The following is a 24,178-nucleotide window of genomic DNA, read 5'->3' on the forward strand; positions in this document are numbered from 1 at the left end:
GCGGTGTGGTGCGTGGGGTCACGGCCCCGCTGGCAGCCTGGCCCCCCGCGGAAGCCAGGCGCAGGTGCCTGTGTCCCACCCGCTGCGGCGGCGCTGGCAGAGCGCTGCTGCTTCGGACGCTGCGGCAGATGGTCCTCCCGCCTCGGGGCCGCTTCGGCTGTCGTGAGGGCGTCCCCTCCTTGTGTCACCAGCTGGTTTTGGACGCAGTTCTGCTTCCCTGGGGCAGCCGTTGCGGAGGCTGGTCTGGGAGCAAGGCGCTGAAGGGAAGCTTGTCTGCCTGCAGAGGAACTTGTACCCGATGAGGCCTTTTCGCAGAGGGGCAGAGCCGTATCCAATACTTCCCCGTGCAGCTCGCACTGCCAGCAGCGCAAGGCTACGCTTTGGAGGACAGCATGGTTGGCAGGCCGTGGTCGGCTGCCATCGGTGTCCCAAATGCCGGCTTTCACTTAGCTGGGCTGGGTCCCAGGGACAAGGAAGCTGCCCACCCAGCCAGGGATGTTGCCGACTATTTTTCAGAGCTGCTAAGCACTAACAATCAAAGTTGTGAAGCAAAACAGCCAGTGATGCACCTTCACAAAGTATAGATACTTTTCCTTTGAAATACTAATGCAAATGAAGTTTTGTGCTTATATCATGGAAAAGTTTGTGAGTTTTTTTTTTAATGTTGTTTTTCTCCATTACATATTTTTCATGTTCTGGAGAAATAACATCTTGCACATCTTGGAATCACAGATTTGTTGTCGTTGGAAAAGACAGAGCTCTAAGATTGTGGAGCCCAACCATCAACTTAAGACCAACCATGGCCATTAAACCATGTCCCAAAGTGCCATGTCCACATGTTTCTTCAACACCTCCAGAGACAGTGACTCCACTAGCTCCCTGTGCAGCCTGTTCCAGTGCCTCACCACTCTTTCAGTATAGAAAATTTTCCTGATATCCAATCTAAACCTTCCCTGGCACAATTTCAGTCCATTTCCTCTCATTCTATCACCTGAGACTAGGGCAAAGGGACTGCCCCCCCTCCTCTCCCCCCCCCCCCACTACAACCTCCTTTCAGGTAGTTGTAGAGAGCAATGAGTTCCCCTCAGCCTCCTTTTCTCCAGGCTAAACAACCTCAGTTCCCTCAGCTGCTCCTCATAAGACTTGTCCCCAGACCCTTTACCAGCTTTGTTGCCCTTCTCTGGACATGCTCCAGCACCTCACCATCCTTCTTGTAGCGAGCAGTGCAAAACTGAACACAAAATATGGCACTTAGATGATTTTGCGATGGGGTCCAGTGCTGAGCACAGGGGCATGATCGCTTCCCTGGTACTGCTGGGCAAACTGTTCCTGATCCAGGCCAGGATGCTGATGGCCTTCTTGGCCACCTGAAAACACTGCTGGCTCATATTCAGCTGGCTGTCAACCAGCATCCCCAGGTCATCTTAAGTGAACACATTTCACAGTTGAACAGCAAATGACTATGGCATGAACCATTTCAGCTGGTTTATTACTGGTAAATATCTGCAATATATTCTTTAATGGAGGCCACAATGGGAAAATATGAATGGAAACCCACATTTCCCTGTTTCTCAGGAAGAACAGTAACTGCAGTTGACTTAATTACAGCAGGAATGAACAGGGTGCCTCTGAGGAGCTGGTGAACTCTTTCTGATCAGAGAATATAAATAAAGTTATACTGAAGATCTGTTAGCTCTACAGTGTTCTGTGGATGGTGAATAAAATTACTGTCTTGAACCCTTGGCATGTTTCTATAAAAAGGTAGTAAAGAAAACTTAGTGTACTGTGGGATATTTTTTTTCCCCCCTATGAAAACAAATGCTACATGGTCCTTTAAGAAGGCATTTCTCCCCAAAATGAAATAAAAGGCATTGATCACTGCACATCCCAGATCTCACAGAGAAGAGGAGTGAATTTGTGATCATTCACTCTCCAGGACATCAGCATCTCTGCGTGGTGATGGTTAAATGTCCGTAGTTCGGGGAGACGGCCCAGGAGACAGGCAAAGTGTTGAGGGTTGTCTGGGTGGTGAAGTTTGCAGCATTTCTGGAGAATATCCAGCAGGGGTTCTTGAAGCCTTTCCACAGACTCTCTGTCCTTTATGTATTGTCGATCTGGTTATGGCATGAAAAGAAAAGAATCAATTAGCAAATATAGGCTCTGATACAATGGAAATGCTTTACACTGTTAAATGGTTATAAAAGTATTCAAACACTTACACTGAGCACTACCAAGAATAGCCATTTTCAAATTAAGAGGGAATAAAAATGCTTTACATTGTATTTTGGCTTGGAGTTTTCATGTAAGCTTCCCTCTTCTAGCTAAAGAAATCTTTCAACTTTTCCAGACACTGAGGGTTTTTCACTTGGAATTTTTCCTCTGGTATTGTATCATCACCTCCCAATGGAGTTCTGCACCTCAGTATATCCTGCAATGCATTGCAACAACTGAGGAGCATTGCTAATGATCTTGGAGATGCAGTACAACTGGGGTTTGTCCAATAGACTGTACATGCAGGTCATCAGAGAGAAATCAAGACTCTTCATCCAGAGCCCAGAGGAGTGCCACAAATGTGATCCAAGGGCTGGGGCACCTATGCTATGAGAATAGGCTGAGAGAGCTGGGGTTGTTCAGCCTGCAGAAATAAAGACCCTGTGAGACCATAGACATGCCTTCCAGTACTTGATGGGAGCCTACAGGAAGGCTGGAGAGGGACTTTTCATATGGGTGTCTAGCAATAGGTCAAGGGGGAATGGTTTTAAGATGGGTGAGAGTGGGTTTAGACTGAATCTTGGGAAACAGTTCTTCAGTACAAGGGTGGTGAGACTCTGGAATAGGTTGACCAGAGTGATTGTGGATGCCTCCTCTCTGTAGGGGTTCAAGGCCTTGAGCAACCAGGTCTAGTTGAGAAGCATCTCTGCCCATGGCAGGGAGATGGAAGTAGATGATCTCTGAAGGTCCCATCCAACCTAAGCCATTCTGTTCATTCTGTGATCCTCAGACAAAATTTCTCTGTCAGAAAAGAACTATCTTTTTATTCTGTTCATATGGAAGTAAATGTTCAGGTATCTGGAGAAGGAGGGCAAGAGAAGAATCAGGGCTTTGGTCCCTGAAATGTTTGGTGTAAACAGATTTTGTAAGCCACACTGATTCAATGAGTGAAGAATTGCTTCACCATTTGCATGAAATAAAACCTCAGTGTCTGCCTTTCTTTCAAGCATCAGGGCTTCTCTTCTTCCATTCCTATGATAGTCTGATAGTTTATTTGAGGCACTACACAATGTCTCCATATTTTGCAGGTAGAGTTAGTTTTGTGTTGTCACAGGTTTTGTTTTGTTTGTTTGGTGGGTGTTTTTTGGGGGGGGAGGCAGGTAATCAGGGCTGAGATCCTATTGTGCAGAGATTTCTGGTCAGTTTTCATCACTTCATAGTCACAAGGATGACTTGCTATCATCCTTCTGCTCTTGGCAGCTGATTCAGTAAAGGCTGAAGACCTTCATTGCCATTCTGTACTCTAAGTTCTAGAGTTTCCCATTTTGCCTCCAAAAATATGACATCCCATAATAGTCTGTCATGAGAAAATGCCAGCTAGGATTTTCTGAAGGAGGAAGACAATCATGCTCAGCCATGAAGAGATAACAGTTTTGCTTTTTAAGCAGGGAATTTAGGCACCTTTTCTTTCCTCTTGTGTGCAAAACCAGATGGTGTGTCAGGACAGCTGGAGTTTGGATTGATGTACCTGATTTCCAGTTTAAAAATTGATTACATTGATTAAGCACAAAAATAAATGGCTAATTTTGCATGGGTTTGTTCAGTATATTGGCATATACTTGTTTAGAGATTTCAAAGTTGTGTTCTCTTTAGTAGGAGGAGTAGAATGGAATAGAATTAACCTGGTTGGAAAAGACCTTCAAGATCATCGAGTCCAACCTATCACCCAACACCATCTAATCAACTCAACCATGGCACCATGCACCCCATCCAGCTTCTTCCTAAACACCTCCAGTGATGGTGACTCCACCACCTCCCTGGGCAGCCCATTCCAATGGCCAATCTCTCTTTCTGTGAAGAACTTCTTCCTAACATCCAGCCTAAACCTCCCCTGGTGCAGCTTGAGACTGTGTCCTCTTGTTCTGGTGCTGGTTGCCTGAGAGAAGAGACCAACCCCCACCTGGCTACAACCTCCCTTCAGATAGTTTTAGAATGTAGGTTTTTACAAGTGTCAGGTCACACTCTTCATGCTCCCCCCCACAACCAGTATACCATTTAATTTTAGATTAGAAGTTACCTGGAGACAGAATAACTATGGCTGTGAGCAGTGCATATTCTTCTTGTGTCATCTTCAGCTCTCCAATGCTTTTATAAAAGTTAAACATAGGAATTATGAATTCATCTGAGATACCTGTGAGGGGAAAAGAAAAGTTACAGTATTTTTTTCTGACTATTGGAATAATCTGGTTTATTGCCACAGAGTAATCATTCAGTATTTGAAGCTTTGGCTGTTGTGGTGGGACAAATTTACTGCACAAATCAATTGCAAGATAGTCATAAAAGTGCAGGAATGTTCCTATTTTCCAGCTCAAAGTAGAAACTGGCAAGTGCTGGCATTGGTTTTTTTGCATGGTTTCCAAGTCTCCTTTTAAGCAATTCCTTTTCCTCTACAAGATTGTCCATCTCGCTCTTCAGGACAAATCTCATACGTGTTCTTCTGTCTGCTGAAATTCAAGCTGTCTTGTGATTCCAGGATGCACAGTTTGTGAAGCAGTCCCCCTGTTCCCTACAGTAGACGTATGGGAATCTCTCAGGGGTGCATGGTTTAATCCTAGCCTAACTCAACCCTGCAGCAAACTGCCTTAGGCAGTTCCTTCAGTTATCTCCATAAAGACACTTCATTGCTCCTTTTATGTAGCCTGAAACTTTAGCTAGATCTAGGTTTACCTGTAGTCCAAGACCAACTTGCTTGCATCTACAACTACCTTATAGCATAAAATACCATACTGTAAAATATGGAGACATGAATTAATAAAACCCAGACGAGTTTAAGAGTGGGATCATGTGATTCTCTCACCATCAGCAAAACCCTTTGGGGTTTATCATGCCAGTGGGGCTTCCTCTGACTGACTTTGTCATCAGATCACGATGTTCTTACTTAGCCTTAAATTACAGATGTGCTCCATTCTGCTTTTTGGTGTAAGAGAGAAGTAGGTCCTGTGACATACTTTTTTTAAATGGTGTGTGTCACTCAGAGCAGGCACTGGAGTGTTGACAACAGCTGCTTGTCACTTGTCACAGTGGCATCAGCAAAGTGTAGACATCCAGACCAGTGGCTCTGTAGCAAGAGCCCTTTGGCCCTCCTTGGCTGCAAGGATGGCAGCCTCCTCTGTTCCCACAGATGAGTGCCATAGGATTTCCTGTCCTTTTACTCTGAGGTTGTTCAAAGAGAAGCCTTTCTATAACTTCATGTGAAAACTCCATGATGTCATACAGCTTTGAATGCTGTATGCAACACAAAGCTGAAGTCTAGGACCAGGGAGGCTTGGAGTGCCTCCAGGAGGGGGAATTCAAAATGAAACTCACAAGGTGGAACTCAAAAAGAAAAAAAAAAGGGAAACAAAGTCACTTGATTTAGCTGTGAAACAGACAGTGAGAAGTTAACTTCAATAAGTGGAATAGTTATGTGTTCCAACAGTGAAAGGACGGGTTGCAGGGTGTGGTTTATTTTGTGGCTGAATGATGTGTTCAAGCATGTGACAGGACCAGCCTCTGTTCATTTCAGATCACAAGCCACAAATCTTGTTTTTGTAGCAAGTTCAACACTACTGAGGAGAGTCCAAGTAGGTTCAGCAGATATATATGGTGTGAATCAGGTCATCTTATGGAAATGAGTAGCACAGCTGGAGGTTTATACACAGCAGACAATAGTCACAGCATCAGAAGTCCTACAAGGTTTATGCTGCTGGTCATCAGTTTTAACTATTTTTGGGGAACTGCTCCTCTCCCTCAGGCAGTTTTAAATGCCAAAGTGCCTTGCAATATGGCACATGTAAGGAACAATGTACATAGAACACACCAAAGTCTCAAAGTTTGCATTAATCCAGAAAAAAGGGAGGGAAAATGAGCCTAGTTGAGCCCTAAAGCAAGGCAAATGAATTTCTTTCATGGATGTGAATAGCTCAGCAATGACATGAGAAAACACCAAGACAAAGTGGATATTTTTAGAAGTCTCTGTGCAAGGTATTGTGCTTCTGGGCATGATCATCTTGGCAGCAGACAGGAAACAAGAGGAAGTGAACTGTGACTAAGACTCCCATTATTTGTTTCTCACAGAACCACAGAATGTTAGGGGTTGGAAGGGACCTCCAAAGATCATCTAATCCAACCCCCCTGCCAAAGCAGGATCACTTCGGGCAGGCTGTGCAAGAAGACATCCAGGTGGGTTTTGAAACTCTCCAGGGAAGGAGACTCCACAACCTGTCTGGGCAGCCTGCTCCAGTGCTGCAGCACTCTCACAGTGAAGAAGTTTCTCATCATTTCAAGATAGACACTCCTGTGCTCCAGCTTACAGAAGCACAGAATGGCAGGGTCTGGAAGGGACCTCGAGAGATCATCTAGTCCACCCCCTCTGCCAAAGCAGGATCACCTAGACCAGGTCACACAGGAACTCATCCAGGCAGGTTTTTAATCTCTCCAAAGAGGGAGACTCCACAACCCCCCTGGGCAGCCTGTTCCAGTGTTCTGTCACCCTCAAAGCTAAATAATTCTTCCTCCTGTTTCCATGGAACTTCCTGTACCTCAAGCTTATATGCATTGTTCCTTGTCCTATCACTGGGCACCACCAAAAAGAGACCGGCACCTTCTCATGTACATGAGCTGTTTTTTTTTCTTCTCTTTTTTTGGGGGGGTGGGGGTGTCAGGTTAGTTTTAAACCAGATGAATCATTGTTTTGCTGGCCACAATGCTCCTCAAGTCCTATTGTTGAGTGTAGCAGAAGTGGGATGAAAATGATGCTGGTGCGCAGGGTGTGGAATAACTCCTTCAGGCCCTTACTGGTTCAGGTGCTGTGTAAGCATGCAGCACAACAGTCCTCGCCCCAGAAGCTAATAAGCCAGCATTAAGCTGCTAAAGCATGGATGGGTGAGTAGAGAAGCAGATGTAATCCCAGCAGAGGGTTTCTCTGCATTACTATATTCCAAACAGAGAAATAAAACAAAGCAGAAGTAGTGAAGTAAAAAGGGATATTTCAGCAGCACAGCTAATTTACTTAGCCTGGAGAAGAGGAGGCTCAGAGGAGACCCTTATTGCTGTCTACAACTTCCTGAAGGGAGGCTGTAGCACCAGAACAAGAGAACACAGTCTCAAGCTGTGCCAGGGGAGGTTTAGGCTGGAGGTGAGGAAGAAGTTCTTCATAGAAAGAGAGATTGGCCATTGGAATGTGCTGCCCAGGGAGGTGGTGGAGTCACCATCACTGAAGGTGTTTAGGAAGAGACTGGATGGGGCACTTGGTGCCATGGTTTAGTTGATTAGATGGTGTTGGGTGATAGGTTGGACTCGATGATCTCAAAGATCTTTTTGAACCTGGTTCATGCTATTCTATTCTCCTCCTTCTACTAGAGAGACCACAACTTTGAAATCTTTAAACAAGTATATGCCAATATAATGACCAAACCCATGCAAAATTAGCCATTTTTAAGATAGGATGATGGATTATTATTTCTTTCAAAGTTATTAGTTTTGCCCTTATCCCATCTGTGCTGGAGTTTCCCTGTGTGCATGTTAGAGAGACCATTCTATCACAAGAGGGGGCTGTTTTCTAATGCGATTGAAAACACTCGAGTTGGGATTTAATAAGCTCCACTAGAAAGCAAAAAGAAGCAGGAAACAGATGTTTATAGTTCTTGCTTTCCTCCCCCCCCCCCCCTTTCTTTTTTTTTTTCCTCTCTCCTTATCTACTGTACAAGAGAGTTGTCACTTCAATTCTTGTTATCTGAAAAAGAATTCAAGGTGATTCGGTGCTCATAACTGGAAAGGCTGATGGAGAAATGAGTTGTGTGGCTTTTCAAAATCATTATTACAAATCATACTCCAAAAGTGGGGGGAAAAAACCCCACCCCACTAAATAGATAAAGCTATGTTTCTGGCCTCACCGAGAACAGAGGAATTAGCTCTGCTTAATCCTCTGTATTTAGATCAAAGGACCTACACAGTCCTGCAGAGCTTCCTGGTCAGTGTTAATGGTGCCTCCTTAATTGTTATCAAGAAGGTTTCAAAACCTTTGTTTCACACAGCTTTATGGCAATGAGAGCATGGCCCTCTGTCCTGCTTCATTATCTATCATTCTGAATTACACAGATTTCTACGTAGCCACCAGCCCAACTCTCTCATCTGCAGAATAAACTTGAAGTCATTCAGTTGATTTCACTATGTTAGTGCATGACTGGCTGGAAAATCCAGCACGGTCAATAGGAAGCCCCAGCTTTACTTTGCAGCATTACAGTGGTGCAGATTTAAACCCTTGAGCATCATTCATTCAGCATCCCTCACTTCTTGCCACAGTTTCATGCCCATCTGTAGCTTAAAACACAGCATTGGTTTAGACTTGGCCTTTTTTTAGGCTTTTGTTCCTATTATTTCCCTTTGAATTTAAGCTGATTTGCTTTCAGGAGGTTTGTGGTTTCAGGCCATAAATAATTATCTGGTTAATGTAATCCTGGAACAGATACTCCTTTTTTTAATGTGGTTTGCTGTGATTTTAATGTATTGTCAGCATTGCCATCTTGTTTTTGAGGCAGTATTCTCTCTTCTTATTTGGCTGTTTGTGAAACTGAATATATTAATCTATTGCAAGAAGAAAGCTTGAGAGTAAGTACTAATTAAGAGTAACCAGCACTGCCTGATTAATATGGATAAAGAGATCTCTTTTTCTTGATAAAGAGGTGCCAGTGGAGATGAAACCAAGCATGCATTAGTAGCTGGTTTATGAAAAAAAATAATATTAATTACTCCAAAATTAATTATCTTTCACTGTGTTTCATCTACCAGAACTACTTTACATAATGCTTATGAGCTCTCTCTTTTAAGCTATTCAAATGCCTCAGTGGCCCTTTAAACACTGACCAAACTCACCCTAAAAGGAGGGAAATCTAGCCAGTGGAGAAGATACACCATAGCAAATGTGTGTCACCTCTCCTCTGTCATCATCTTGCAGATGTTAAATGAACAACTTCAGTGAGAAGTTAGCACGTGCAAGGGAGAGCTCAGAATCTGGACAGCAAAACTCCATCTTCTCAAAAGCCACTGTGAAACCATCATTGCCAGCAAAGAAACCTTGGTTTAAAAAACCCCAAACCAACAAACAGCTGCAAGCAAACTAAATCTGCAAGGAGGATGCAAATGGTGGTGGACTAAGTGCCTGCAGTCAGGAGACAAGTGAGGCACACAGCAGCAGCATCTGCACTGTCTTGAAGCAGGTCAAGGCTACATAAAGTTATGCAGGAGAAAAGAGATTGGTCCCCCTGACATCTGTTCCTGAGTTGAACACTTTTAACATCTTTGTGATTCAAGAGGGTAGCTCTGGCTAACTCAGTGTGGTAGACTGTGGAGCACTGAACAGGAACAGAAAAGCTCTTTCCTATCCTCTTCAATTCAAAGTGTTCCTAATGTCTAAGCGATTTGGGCAGTGTGTCAGTTTTGGGTCAGGTCATAGGATGGTGACTGTCTCCTCCCACGTGGATGCACGTCACTGCCATGGGGAAAAGGACTTTGAGGGGCTTGGTGGACAGCAGCTAAAGATGAGCAGTGTGTGCCCTGGTGGCCAAGAAGAATACCAGCACACTGGCTTGGAGCAGCAATGGTATGGACAGCAGGACCCGGACAGGGATCATACCCCTGTAATGGGCACTGGTGAGGCTGAACCTCAGATCCTGGGTTCAGTTTGGGCCACTCACTCCAAGACAGACATTGAGGCACTGGAGTGGGTCCAGAGAAGGACAACAAAGGTGGCAAAAAGTCTAGATCACAAGTCTTGTGAGGAGCAGCTAAGGGACCTGGGGTTGTTCAGCTTGGAGAAAAGGAGGCTGAGAGCAGACATTCTGGCTCTCTACAGCTCCCTGAAAGGCTGGAGCCAGGTGGGGGTCAGCCTCTTCTCCCAAGGAACAAGTGACAGGACTAGAGGTAACAGTCTCAGGTTACCCCAGAAGAGGTTTAGGTTGAACAATTTCTTCTCCTTGAGGGTTTTCATGGCCTGGCCCAGGCACCCCAGGGTAGTGATGGATTCCCCATCCCTGGTGGGGTTAGACACTTCAGATTCTGCAGGGAAGACCAGTACATTTTGTTTCTCTGCACAAACCCCAGCACAATGGGGCTATAATCGAATACTAAAAGCCAAAGGCAGTGGAAGTGGTTAGGCATCCAATGTTCTGGTGTCAAATTTTGCCTTTGGTTGCAGGAGTCTCTTGTCCAAATCAATAGGAACTTGATTCACATATAAGGGAAAGTGGTGGCCTTTTGCCAGTGCTTCAAAATTGTGGCTATTTCCCCACTCCCCTTGGATCTCACTGTACTTCAGCACCTGCAACCCAGCCAGGAAGACACCAATGTATTTCACAATGTCATCTATCTTGCTGCCAACTGAAAAATTTGGCCCAGATCCTTCTGGTTTTGTCCATATCAGCTAGCATCTTATTCCCCAACACCAAAATCAGTAGAATTAAAGGCTGAAATAAAAATCTGTCTCCTTGTGATTACTGAAAGGCAGTGACCTTAGGAAAGCAAGCTATAAATGCTCCCTGAGAATACATACAGTATCTCAGCAATGTGTTTTAAAATATTGAGCTGCTTGCTAATGAGGAAATTCTGCTTTCAAAATAGCAGAAAGAAATTAAGCATTAAATTACCAGTTTTCCCAGAAGGAGTCAATCAGTCACAATGTGGTGTATGTGTAGTGAAGCAGCAAATAAGATGAGTAAGTGGCACAAGCTTTCACTAACATGAAATAAAATGTCTGTATTTCTCATGAATTCTCACTGTTAAGAGTGAGGAGGAGAGGATTTCAGTCTCAGGAGCAGATAGTGAAAGAATTTCTGTAACACCTTATGGAGAAAGTGCCATGAGGATGAGCAGAGGGCTGGAGCACCTCTCCTATGAGGACAGACTGAAAGAGTTGGGGTGGTTCAGTCTGGAGAAAAGAAGGCTCCAAGGTGACCTTATTATGGTCTTCCAGTATCTGAAGGGGGCCTACAGGAAGGTTGGGGAAGGACTTCTCAGGATCTCAGGTAGTGATAGGACTAGGGGGAACGGAATGAAGGTGGAGGTGGGGAGATTCAGGCTGGACATGAGGAAGAAGTTCTTCCCCATGAGAGTGGTGAAGCCCTGGAATGGGTTGTCCAGGGAGGTGGTTGAGGCCCCATCCCTGGAGGTGCTTAAGCCCAGGCTGGATGAGGCTCTGACCAGCCTGATGTAGTGTGGGGTGTCCCTGCCCATGGCAGGGGGGTTGGAACTAGATGATCCTTGTGGTCCCTTCCAACCCTGACTGATTCTGTGACAGACCATAAGGGCACCAACAAAGGCAGTCACTGAGACACACCAGGACTTGAATAATGTGCTCCATAAAAACACACCTCATCAGCATGAGAATAAAAATGAATACTGCCAACGCTCAAAGGTCATCTCCACCAGATCTCTGGCTTTGTTATCAGGAAAAAACATAATAAAAGTATCTCTTCCACACAATCAGTCTGCTGAAGACATAAATATTAATAGATGAGAGCAGCTTCTAACTGAACATGGCGGCAGGTGACAGGAGCCCTGGACAGCTCATGACTTTTAGGCAGGATTCCCTACCACCCTCCCTGATTTTGTGGATACAGACATCAAGGTTTGACAGTAGGGCTGATGTGACATTCAGACATTTCTCTGCATCTTAAGAAAAACCCTGTGGACAGAGGTTCTGATGAACAACAATAGTTTATGGCTGATGGCCTGACAGTGCTTAGGACCTCACTAGGAGCTGCTTCGTCATTCTTTATCCAGAAACTTAATTTCTGAACTCCCACTTCATTCTCACTGCATTTCCTCTGCTGCTCTCTCATCTTTGCAGAGTATTTCAGTTTGCTGCACTTAGTCTTTTAGTCTTAGCATGTCTTTTAGTTTTAGTATAGATTTTACACTTTTTAGTCTTAGGATATATTTAAAAAAGAGGAGAGAAGCTTCAGTAATCTGCATTCATATGGATTGATTTCTCTAAGAGCTATTTTTAGCAAGAAATTAGGTTATAATTCAGTTAAAAAGAAAACAAACAGTCTCTTAATGAGGACATTTGGATCCATGACAACTGATTACAGTTTCCAGGAAATATCTCTGGCTTTCTTGGCAGAACTGGACCACAAGCACCATGAGGAGAGGCTGAGGGAGCTGGGGTTGAGCTGGAGAAAGAGGAGGCTCAGAGGAAACCTTATTGCCATCTACAGCTACCTGAAGGGAGGTTGTAGCCAGGTGGAGGTTGATCTCTTCTCCCAGACAACCAGCAACAGAACAAGAGGACAGTCTCAAGCTGTGCCAGGGGAGGTTTAGGCTGGATGCTAGGAAGAAATTCTTCACAGAAAGAGATTTGCCATTGGAATGTGCTGCCCAGGGAGGTGGTGGAGTCACCATCACTGGAGGGGTTTAGGAAGAGACTGGATGGGGTGCTTGGTGCCATGGTTTAGTTGATTAGATGGTGTTGGGTGATAGGGTGGACTCAATGATCTCGAAGGTCTTTTCCAACCTGGTTAATTCTGTGTTCTGATTCAGAACTGTTATTACACTTGAATTTTGAATGATAGGTACCTGAGGCTTGGATGAAGTTTGATGATCCACACAGAAAAAGAAAAAACATTCAGTACTGCATCAGTGGAGCATCAAGAATATACAGCAGTGCAAAACACAGCTTTGCCTGCTTAAGGAACAAGCAATCTCCAGCCCTGTTTGGCCTTTCATAATTACTAAATTTTATGTCTAGTACCAGTAGAATTTATCATAGCCACTGAGCTTTTAAACGACTTTAAGCAGAAGAAAATGTCCAGAGGAGGGCCATGAAGATGATCAGAGGGCTGCACCACCACCCCTATGGGGACAGGCTGAGAGAGCTGGGGCTGTTCAGCCTGGAGAACAAAAGGGTCTGGGGAGAGCTTCCAGTACCTGAAGGGGGCCTTCAAGAAAGCTGGGGAGGGACATTTGACAAGGGCTTGTTGTGAAAGGGCGAGTGGGAATGGATTGAAAGTTGAGAAGGGTACATTTAGACTGGATATTAGGACAGAAATTCTTTAGACACTGGAACAGGTTGCTCAGGGAGGTTGTGGATGCCCCCTCCCTAGAGCAACTTGATCTAATGGAAGGTGTCCCTGCCCACAGTGAGGGGGTTAGAACTAGATGCTCTTTAAAGTCCCTTCCAAGCCAGCCCATTCTATGAAACTATGAGCATGTCATGCTTATAATTCTTCTCTGCACCTTGTGCAGTCTGATTCAATGTTAGCAAACTGACCCTAAGAATAGGTGGTTCCTTTCAATCATCTCCAGTAACATCTTGAATATCATATTGTTATTATTTCCTTCTGACATAGATTGCTTTTGAAAGCATAAATATTGGATAATTTGAAATGGTGGCATTTCTTCATCATTCTTCCATGCTTATCCACTGAGAGACTTGCACTGGGTTTATTTGATACAGAGTTATTCACAGTTCTTGCCATGTATTTATGAATAAACCTTTACCTTGCGACCTTTAGACTCAAGGCTGAGTTAGATTTGCTCTAGATAATACAAAGAACAGCATTCAGATAAAAGTATTTCATTGCTAATAAACAATTTTACTAGCTTCCCAAGGGCAAGATACTGACACAGAAGTGCGCTGGTGTGGTCTGGCTTTTTCCTCCTGGGACAAGGTACTCACCACTATTGCGAATTCTTTCTTCTAAAAGGACAGTATGTCCTGAAGGAAGTTTCTTGCTGAAGATCTCAGCTGAACGGAGGAACATGGCTTCTACTGCTGAGCCCTTCAGCAAAGCAATCTGATCTTCATGATCAAGGGTTTGGAAGCCTGTGGGGATATTAGGGGTAAGGCAGGCAGCAAGGGAAAGGTCCTGGCTGTTTTCTGTCCTCGAGTTAGTTCTTTCACATGAGGTACCACACATGCAGGTAACTTTGATGTCGATGTCAGGAGGGTTGCCAAGTGCTGTGAAATTTGAAACTCAGATTCCAGAGAATTCATAATATCATAGAATGGTTTAGGTTGGAAGGGACCTTAAATGTCATCTAGTTCCAAATCCCCTACCATGGGCAGGGACACCTTTCCCTGGATCAGGTTGCTTAAGTCCTCATCCAACCTGGCCTTGACAGAGATTTGACCCTCACTGAAGTTTATTAGAATTAGACTTTCACTTCAGTGTTTGTGGAACATCATAAGCAGAATCTAGTGGCATAGCATAACCAATAGTGGGGATTTTGTCTAGCCTGATGCCGCTCCCAAACATTACCTAGCATGTTTCCACCAAAGCTGTCTAGATGACTTTCCCACTGCAGAGCTGTGTTCAGCTCTTCCCATGCTCTGAGGGCAAAGAGAGGGATTTGAAGCATGGAATTTGAAATGCTTCACCTTGCCTTTGGACTAATGTACTATTTTACAGGCTTCCTGCTCTGTTTTAAATATGCATATCTCTTTTTAGAAGGGAAAGACTAAAACTCACTGAAGAAATCAGGAGATTTTCGGTAACTTGTGGGAATACACAGCTGCTCCTCTGAAGGAGAATGAGGAGCTAAAGCTCATGGGAAGCTCTCCCCATACCTCTCAGTGGAGGTCCCTACTTTATACTCATGCTCTGATTCTGTGAGAAAGCACAGAAAAAGATAAAGCAGAGAATAAAAGATAAAAAGGTGATAAATTCTGCCAGTTGTACTGTACATCAACACCTTCAATAATAGATTATACAACTACAAAACTCCTGCCTTCATTTCCTGCACACCAGCATCCTAGTCAGTGTAAAAAAAAATGCAGTTACAACTGAAGTGCTGAGTTTTGAGGCAAGCCTGTAACACACAGAGGAAGGGTCCATATGATGGGAATGCCAGATAAACAACATCACACAGCTAAGCACTACAATGCACCTTCTTTAATTCCAAGGAGCCTGTACCATGCCCAGGGTTCACTCAAGGCAACATCAACTTGGGAGGTAATACTAATGATAAACTCAGATTTTCTGTAGCTGTCCATAACACACCATGCAAGGACCATAAGATTGGTGCCACTAAGTAGGGAAAGTTCTTATTTAGGGCTCACAATCCAGTGGCTGTCATGTGGCTGTCATGAAGGGCCACGAGGATGATCAGAGGGCTGGAGCACCTCTCCTGTGAGGACAGACTGAGAAAGTTGAAGTTGTTCAGTCTGGAGAAGAGAAGGCTCCGAGCAGACCTAATTGTGGCCTTCCAGTATCTGAAGGGGGCTACAAGAAAGCTGGGGAGGGACTTTTTAGGCTGTCAGGGAGTGATAGAACTAGGGGGAATGGAACAAAAAATAGAAATGGGTAGATTCAGATTGGATGTCAGGAAGAAGTTCTTCCCCACAAGGGTGGTGAGACACTGGAACAGGTTCCACCACAGGGAGGTGGTGGAAGCCTCATCCCTGGAGGTTTTTAAGGCCAGGCTGGATGTGGCTGTGAGCAACCTGATCTAGTGTGAGGTGTCCCTGCCCATGGCAGGGGGGTTGGAACTGGATGATCCTTGAGGTCCCTTCCAACCCTAACAATTCTATGATTTTGCTAGGAAAGTATGAATGCACATGATGCAGAGTCAAGTAAGTGGTAGTGGTAATTTAGAAGCAGACTGTTTGGCATTGCAGTGATACATGAAAAGAAATCCTCTCTAAGTGACCCAAACCTTTCTCTGAGCATTTTGTTTGTTGATAGGCAAAGAGTGCCACATCTCAGAGGAGAGAATCTGAATTATTCAACATGTCATTCCTCTGAGCACAAAGCTCCTTTTCTTTAGAGAGTGTCTGAAGAATGTGCATGTGTCAGAGGAGGAGGCATTTTTATACAGTCTTCAAACTGCACAGAACCATTGCCAAATGGCCAGAGAAAGGCAGGCACACTTGGCAATAACAGCTTCTGCCCCAACACGTGAGACATACCTGGGAGTTTTTTAGTGAATTCCACAAGAACCTGAACGTGACTGGTAGCCATTTCTGTCAAGATGAGAAAATTTCCTTCAGCACTGAATTCCTCTTGTAACTGTTAAAAAGGCAAACCAAACAAAACCTGTTAATATTTGTTGTTACTTCACTTTTAGGGACATAAAATGCAAGAGTTATTAGACTGGATCAGGCAAGCAGTCCATCTAGCACTGTGTTTTGTCTCCAGTGGTTGTCAAAACTAGATATTTTGTAAGGCAGCATAAGTAAAAGAAGCAGACAGCATCCTTTCCTCTGTGTGGTGGGTTAAAATTATCACACACACCCCCAAAATCATATTTCCAGAGTAGCTCAGGTGGAAGCAAATGAAGCTCAATTTACAAGCAAAACTACAATCTAAATTTTCTTAGGCACAGCCTAAAACTACCATGCTGGAATAACTGCCTCACTTTCAGCATCATGTCCAGCAATTAATGATTTAAGCACTTATGGTACACATAGAACTCCTAGCTCCAGAACAGTAACCAAAACTCTTCCTATCCATTAGTTTATTTCCCTTTTTAAGATGTATTTTGCCTTTGACCTCCACAGCCTCCCATGGAAATAAGTTCATGGAATCATGGAATAGTCGAAGTTCCACTAAACAGTTATGGATTTTTCAGCTCCCACTCTGCAAGTGAATTCCTTTCAGTTGTCAAAGTTGATGGCTTCAGAAATTATTCTCTACAGTTGTTTTTGGTTTATTTTTAAGATTGAACATGCTAGTTCTGTAGAGAAAGAGAAAACCTCTCTCTTGTAAACCTTTTTCCTCCTCTTCCTGTTTCTCAACCTTTTAGCTCATTCCACTTTCCCTCTTAAAGGAAAAAAATTAACATAGAATTCCTAGAAGGTAGAGAGCAAAAGGTGAGAGGATAAAACAGAAATCCAAATCTGGAAAATGTTTAGAATTTACATTAAAAGAAATACTTTTAAGGTGTCTTTGTAGAAAGGAAGCTTAGCTGCAAGTGGAACTCATTGTACTGTACCGCTGTAAGCTTTTACTCGTAGCTTGCTCTACTACGAGGAGAGGCTGAGGGAGCTGGGATTGTTTAGCCTGGAGAAGAGGAGGCTCAGGGGAGACCTTCTTGCTCTCTACAACTACCTGAAGGGAGGTTGTAGCCAGGAGGTGGTTGGTCTCTTCTCCCATGCAACCAGCACCAGAACAAGAGGACACAGTCTCAAGGTGCGCCAGGGGAAGTTTAGGCTGGAGGTGAGGAGAAAGTTCTTCACTGAGAGAGTCATTTGCCATTAGAATGTGCTGCCCAGGGGGGTGATGGAGTCACCATCACTGGAGGTGCTCAAGAGGGGATTTGACATGGCACTTGGCGCCATGGTCTAGTCATGAGGTCTGTGGTGACAGGTTGGACTTGATGATCTTTGAGGTCTCTTCCAACCTTGGTGATCCTGTGATACTTGCCACACCTGCTTATGCTGAGTACAAATATTTTCTGCTGTGTAATCCTCTGCTTCATTATCCCCATCTCAAAAAACTAATCAACGTACTTACTAGTTTTTTTGACACCTCCTGTGGTATTTGTTGTTTGCTGTATGAGTCCATGATGTAGTCAAGAAGACTCTGCTGTTCTGGGGTAAATTCTACTTTCTCCTATACTGACAAAAACAAAAGCCCATCATGAAATGCAGTCACAGAAATGACCTAACATCTCTTTCTTTAGGCAAAAGCCTTACAGCTATGTCCCACACTTGGAGACCAAGCAGATAAGAGGTTTGCTAGTCAAGGATTTCTACAGGAGTGTACAGAGGAGAGGTGAAGAATGCTTCTAAACTGCATGAGCTTGTATGGTTTATCATTAAAGAAATGTTTAGCAAACAACAAGGCATTATCAAACTTTAGTATCCACTTCACCATCTGTGATATATAGCTGACTTACCTATCACAGAAATAAATACTTTATGGCTGTTATAGGTGCTTTAGTGAGTTTGGACTAAAAATACTAGAACTACTTCTATATTCAAGATATTTCCTTACCTTGGTGAGAGACAGGGGTTTTAATGAATAAAGGCAGCTCCAGAGAGTTTGCAAATACTCTCTATTCACTAGCCACATTTACCTCAAACATCACTGTCATAAGAATTTTCTTACCCTACACATTTTAGTTGTAGATGTCACTTGCTTCATATCATGGCCTTCATTATCTTCATTGACTGTTTGATCTGGGGGCTGTTTCACATTTTTCCTTAGCCTTTTGGACTTGCATTGTATTTCTGTTAACAGACCTAGAACACAGAATACAAGAAAAGGCAATTAGACTTATATATATGCTTCAGGCCCTAAATAAGTATGCAAACATGCCCAGGAATGCCCTTTACACTAACAAACTCACTTACCTCTGCAGACCAGTTCCTGAAGATGGCATTATCTTGGGGTGTGAGTTTAATGAGATACACTAAGTACACACTAATGAGTAGTCTAGCCCAGCAGGAACCCAACTGCAAAGCAAGCCAGTTGATACTTGTGATCCAGCATCCACACAGTGAGCATGTCAGGGGGCTTGCTTTGGACCAGCTCTGATCTTAAAGGTAGCAACAGGAGTGTGCTGGAGTGTGCTTTTGGTTTAGTTTCATCCCAAAGAAAACTCCTTCATGTGCTCTGAAACCCAAACCGAAGCTCAATAAATGGGATCAACTGGAAAACTGTCATCAAGAGTGCTCCTTGCTTGATCCAAAGCAGAAATCAAGGCGCCCTTGCTCTTACACAGGGGGCACTGCATGTGTTCAGCAGTCTTAAAGCCACACAGAAACTTCACTCAGGAGAGAGGACTCCAAAGCTTTAACTGTTAAAGTGCCACCATACAGATCAACAGCTGGAAATTTAGGCTCAGAAGGAACTCAGGCTGGCAAATGTACCTCTAAATTAATCCATTGAAAATGTTACCCAGTTGGTCTTGCTGGTTTGCATTTCTTTGTATTAGAGAACTGAATAAAGCCTTGGCTTTAATACAGGATCTCACCTGCCCTAACAAAAGGAGTTTTACATTTGGGGGTGTTTTTTTGTTTGTTTGTTCTAGGCTATATTTCAGTACCTTGAACCAGGCAGCATCCCTGTGTGGATGTCATAAAAACTAGCAATTTGCTTGTGCTAACAAAAGAAAGGGACGATAGGTACCCTCTACAAGCTGTGGAATAAAGCCAGGAGGCCCAAATGAAAAAGCAAACAGCTAAGTATTCATCTAAAAATAAACTTATCAGCACAGGAGATTTTCCTGCCTTTTTTTTCCCCTTTTTTAATTTATTTTTTGAGCTTCTTTCAAGAATCCTTCCCATTCTTCACCTTTGAAAATGCAGAGCAGGAGAAGAGGCTCATTCTGGGAGGATGCGATGGGAGAGGAAGATACCATGAAAACAGTGACTTGCGTTGTGAATGTCTTTAATTTCCTGTTTAAGCCCCTATATAAAATAACCTACCTGAACCACTGAGAGGAGAGGAAATTTACATGATTAAAATAAGACCTGCAAAGAATACCTTGAAAGGAAGGGGGAGTAGGGGGATGGCAATGATGGAGATAATAAATTGGGATCGAGCCATGTCATTTGTGCTGCCGCACAGCATCCTAGAGACCTTTCTCTAAATTGTTCAGTGCATCCTTGGGTGGCAATAATGGACCTGCACTGCTTTCTAGCAGTTTAGTAATTGGTCTACTACCTCCTAGGGAAAAATTTGGTTTACATTTGTCTTAAGCAGTAAACCCCTCTCCCCCATCCTCCATGCTTCCTGCTGCTGTGTAGTACCCTTTCATCTTGTTCTGGGTCTGTTTGAGTTCGCTGGAAAACTCATGAGAGAGACAAGACTTTGTTGTTTGCTTGTTTTACCCTAGACATAGGTTTCAATTGGTAGTAAATGCATATTACCTTCCTGGAAGGGTGGCAGAACCTGGGTCTTCCCTAGGTAAACATTTCACCCCCCCAAAAGCTGTAGTTTATATAGAATCACAGAATCAATAAGGTTGGAAAAGACCCAAGAGATCAGCAAGTCCAACCTATCACCCAATACCTCATAACAACTCAACTGTGGCTTCAAGTGCCTCATCCAATCCTGTTCTGAACACCTCCAGGGGTGGTGACTCCACCACCTCCCTGGGCAGCACATTCCAGTGGCCAATTACTCTTTCTGTGAAGAACTTTCTCCTCACCTCAAGCCTAAACCTCCTCTGGTGCACCTTGAGACTGTGTCCTCTTGTTCTGGTGCTGGTTGCCTGGGAAAAGAGACCAACCCCCACCTGGCTACAACCTCCTTTAAGGTAGTTGTAGAGAGCAATAAGGTCTCCCCTGAGCCTCTTCTTCTCCAGGCTAAATACCCCCAGCCTCTCCTCACAGGGCTTGTGCTCCAGAACTCTCTCCAGCAAGTGACTAAAAGAAATGCTTAGTAATTTTGATCTGTCTGTGGTTTATTTATAAAGGGGCAGGAAGAGTTTTGCTGAGCAACCATGCCATAAATATTTATAAGATTTTACCTCCTGTTCAGGGGGGGAACCCTCCAGCAGCCCCAGACCTTGCAATTGCAATCCTACAAAATGAGTAAGTGAAACAAAGTTCAAGGTAACCTTTTATTCCCCAAGCTGCTTTACTTTTGCAAATAAATGCTCCACAGTACTAGAAGCTTAGTGTTTTACTGTCCTGGATTGCCTTGAACTGAAAGCAATTATGCAGCACACTCCCACTTAAAAGCCATTAAACAGCACCTTGCCAAACATCCTCATTGCAGTGTGTTAGAGCATGCTTATGGTTAAGTCATGAGCAACACAAGACAGGCAGCGTTTCCATTGCAGACACAGAGTCAGATGGCGGTGGCCCTCACTGGCTTTTGTTTCACATCTGCCAGTTTGGGAACACGATAGGGCCGGCTTAAAAGTTTCATGTGGGCCCAGTCAGTATTATTTACACTGACCTATTTTTTGTTGTTGTTGCTGGTGGGTTGTTTTTCTGTTGTACTGAGTCACTCAGGCTATTTTGAACCCCTCAAAACCCGGGACAATGGATCCGGGAATCAGCACCAGAGGGGAGTTATTTTCTTCTGCCACTTAGGGAGACATTGAGTGCTGTCATCACAGTGGCAGTGCCTGCTCATGTGTTTATGTAGTGCATGAGAATATATCATCTCTCTGGATCTTGGGAGCCTGTTCAATTTGCAGAATGAAAGATTAATTCCCTTATGCTGGCACTGCATCCCAAACATGGATGGAGATTATTGTTTCTCAATGGAGCTTATTGTTTCTAGCAAAACCAACAGATAATATAGCAGCTCCTGATCAGACTGAGGGATAGAAGTATATTAAAAATTCCAAGTAGATTAATTTCCTGTATGAACCTAAATTGGCTTCACACATGTGGATGCTAAAATGATTGGAGCCATCATGAAAAATAAATGGTAGCCTTGTTCATGGAAGGCAGGAGAGCAGAGGGTTGCAGGCTGTTTTCAGGGGCCCACTTGCAGAAACAATGGATTGACCAAAATTTGACTCACAATGGAGTTTTAAATGTGTGAAGCTTAATGAACTCTATAAGTTGTCAATCTGAAGGAGTAATGGATGTAAGCTGCAGCACAGGAGGTTCCACCTCAACACAAGGGGGAACTTCTTTACTGTAAGGGTCACAAAGTACTAGAAGAGGCTTCCCAGAGAGGTTGTGGAGTCTCCTTCTCTGGACACTTTCAAGGTTGTCTGGATGCATTCCTCTGTGACCTGAGCTAGATTGTGTGGTCCTGCTATGGCAGGGGGGTTGGACTTGATGATCTCTGTGTCCCTACCAAACTCTTACATCCTGTGAACTGCTTTAATATGAAACGTTATTGAAGCCCATCATAGAATTGTTTCAGTTGGAAAAAACCTCCAAGATCACTGACTCCTACCACCAACCTAAGATCATCATTGCCATTAAACAATGTTCCAGAGTGCTATGTGCATGCGTTTCTTGAATACCTCCAACTTCATTTCTGGAAATAGTTCTACCTATGTGCCTATATGCAAGGCAGTAAAATCTATAGTGCAATGAGAAGAGCTAATATGGCCATAAAAAAGGGCTAGCCCTTAGCTGGCTTTGCCTGATTGCTGGGTGAGGTCTGGGAATGCATGCTTGGCAAGTCCACAGAAACTTCCTGCTAGCAGCAGTCCTCCTGTTCAAAATGGCATTGTTTGAATGGCAAAATTGGCACTTGGCTAGCAATAACTTGACAGGGAAAGCCTCAGAAAAACTAGCAAAGGGAAGCACAAAAACTTTCCTGCTCTGTCTTCCACAACAGGCAAACTCTTCAATCACAGGGAGTCTCCCATAGACTCACTTCTATGATTGCTTTTCCTTCCCATTGAAGCAGACTAATGGCTGTCACCCAGTGCAGGACCACCCTTCCTACACCAGCTCTTACACCCTCGTGTCCCTCACCACCAAGTAAATCCCATGGCTTTTAAGTGCATTTTGTCTCTTTCAACAGGACTTAAGGCACAGGCACAGCATCATCTATAATGAGCTTTTCACCTGCCAGATGGCATTTTTACAGCTCTTTTATTAAAAACAGTCTAATTAAATGTGGTGGGTTGAAATTACTCTCCAACATAAGATTTGCCAGACCAGCTCAGTTGAAAGCAAATGAAGCTCTATTTACAAGCACACTACAATCTAGAAGTAAGAAATGCAATGAATAAGTACAAAATATACAATATTTGTGTGAATTTACAGTTCATGAACAACACCAGAACTCCTCTGGACAAAGCCAGGGGGGTGTGAACAGCTTCCTCCTCTTCCCCTCCCTTCCTCCTGTACAGAGGACAAAAGAAAGAAGGAGAAAAGCAGTGAGTAGCTTAATTAATACTTAGCCACAACAAAGAATGCAGCCAAGGTCAGCAAGCCAGCAGAAGAGAAAAAGAAAGTGTTAGTTTACACAACTAACTTTGTTAGACCAATGGGATCATTTAGACCTTAGCATTACATTCCCTTCTACAAAGCAACAAGGCTGGGGAGGGGTTTGGAGGACAGCACTATGAGGAGAGGCTGAGGGAGCTGTGGTTGATTAGCCTGGAGAAGAGGAGGCTCAGGGCAGACCTTATTGCTCTCTACAACTACCTGAAGGGAGGTTGTAGCCAGGAGGGGGTTGGTCTCTTCTCCCAGGCAGCCAGCACCAGAACAAGAGGACACAGTCTCAAGCTGTGCCAGGGGAGGTTGAGGCTGGATGTTAGGAAGAAGTTCTTCCCAGAAAGAGAGATTGGCCATTGGAATGTGCTGCCCAGGGAGGTGGTGGAGTCACCATCATTGGTGATGAAGAGACTGAATGAGGCACTTGGTGCTGTGGTTTAATTGATGGTGTTGGGTGATTGGTTGGACTCCATGATCTCAAAGGTCTTTTCCAACCTGGTTAATTCTATTCTAGCCATCGGTAATTTATTTGCCCTCCATCACTTTCTACTCAACCTGTGAAAAATTCTTCCAGAGGCACAGCCTAAAACTACCACATGAACCAAAGAGAGAATGTGATGCACACTGACTACATGATGGAAATACCTGTATACATACATTCAGCCAACATGCCCATCTGCTTGCACTTCCTCAGCCGGCACTCCTGGCATTTTCTCCTCATGTACATGTCCATCTCGCAGTTGCCTCCATTTTTGCACTTGTACACAGCATTCTTGGTGATGCTTCGTCTGAAGAACCCTGCACAACACAGCAGTGGCACAAATAAAACACTTAAAGAGGCAAAGTAATCAAGTTGAAGAGCACTTCCACCTCTGTGGGGTTTTCTGAAGGACACACACCTTCTGCTGCACCACCAGGCAGCGCTGCCTGGAGGGCTACAGTCTTGCTATCTGTTTTTACAGCAGTTTCAAAGTTATAATTTAATAAGCTTGCAACTTGTGGTGAGTTGAAATTTCCCTTCCCCCCAACATTCAATTTGCCAGACCAGCTCACTTGGAAGCAAATGAAAGCTGTATTTACAAGCAAAACTACAATCTACCATGGAATGCAATGAATATG

The 24,178-nt window shown here is 43.9% G+C and overlaps 1 protein-coding gene across 5 annotated transcripts in view; it reads right to left on the minus strand.

The window, feature by feature from the left end:
• Positions 1-1,086: 1,086 nt before the first annotated feature.
• NR1H4 (nuclear receptor subfamily 1 group H member 4) overlaps positions 1,087-24,178 on the minus strand; it is a 45,967-nt gene continuing 22,875 nt past the window's right edge. For 3 of the 5 annotated variants that reach the window (XM_068142733.1, XM_068142736.1, XM_068142735.1), the window contains 7 exons: positions 23,705-23,857; positions 18,300-18,433; positions 17,703-17,801; positions 16,157-16,256; positions 13,925-14,071; positions 4,289-4,402; positions 1,087-2,114 (listed from right to left, as the gene is read on the minus strand). In XM_068142733.1, coding sequence (XP_067998834.1) covers positions 1,876-2,114; positions 4,289-4,402; positions 13,925-14,071; positions 16,157-16,256; positions 17,703-17,801; positions 18,300-18,433; positions 23,705-23,857 — 986 coding nt within the window. In that variant the 3' untranslated portion in view covers positions 1,087-1,875. The remainder of the gene's footprint in view (positions 2,115-4,288; positions 4,403-13,924; positions 14,072-16,156; positions 16,257-17,702; positions 17,802-18,299; positions 18,434-23,704; positions 23,858-24,178) is intronic. The other 2 variants (XM_068142734.1, XM_068142737.1) reach the window with 2 other exon arrangements.

This window comes from Melanerpes formicivorus, unplaced genomic scaffold (genome assembly GCF_026170545.1).
Source record: "Melanerpes formicivorus ecotype bairdi unplaced genomic scaffold, bMelFor1.0.p_v2 SCAF_8, whole genome shotgun sequence".
Lineage (NCBI taxonomy): Eukaryota > Metazoa > Chordata > Aves > Piciformes > Picidae > Melanerpes > Melanerpes formicivorus.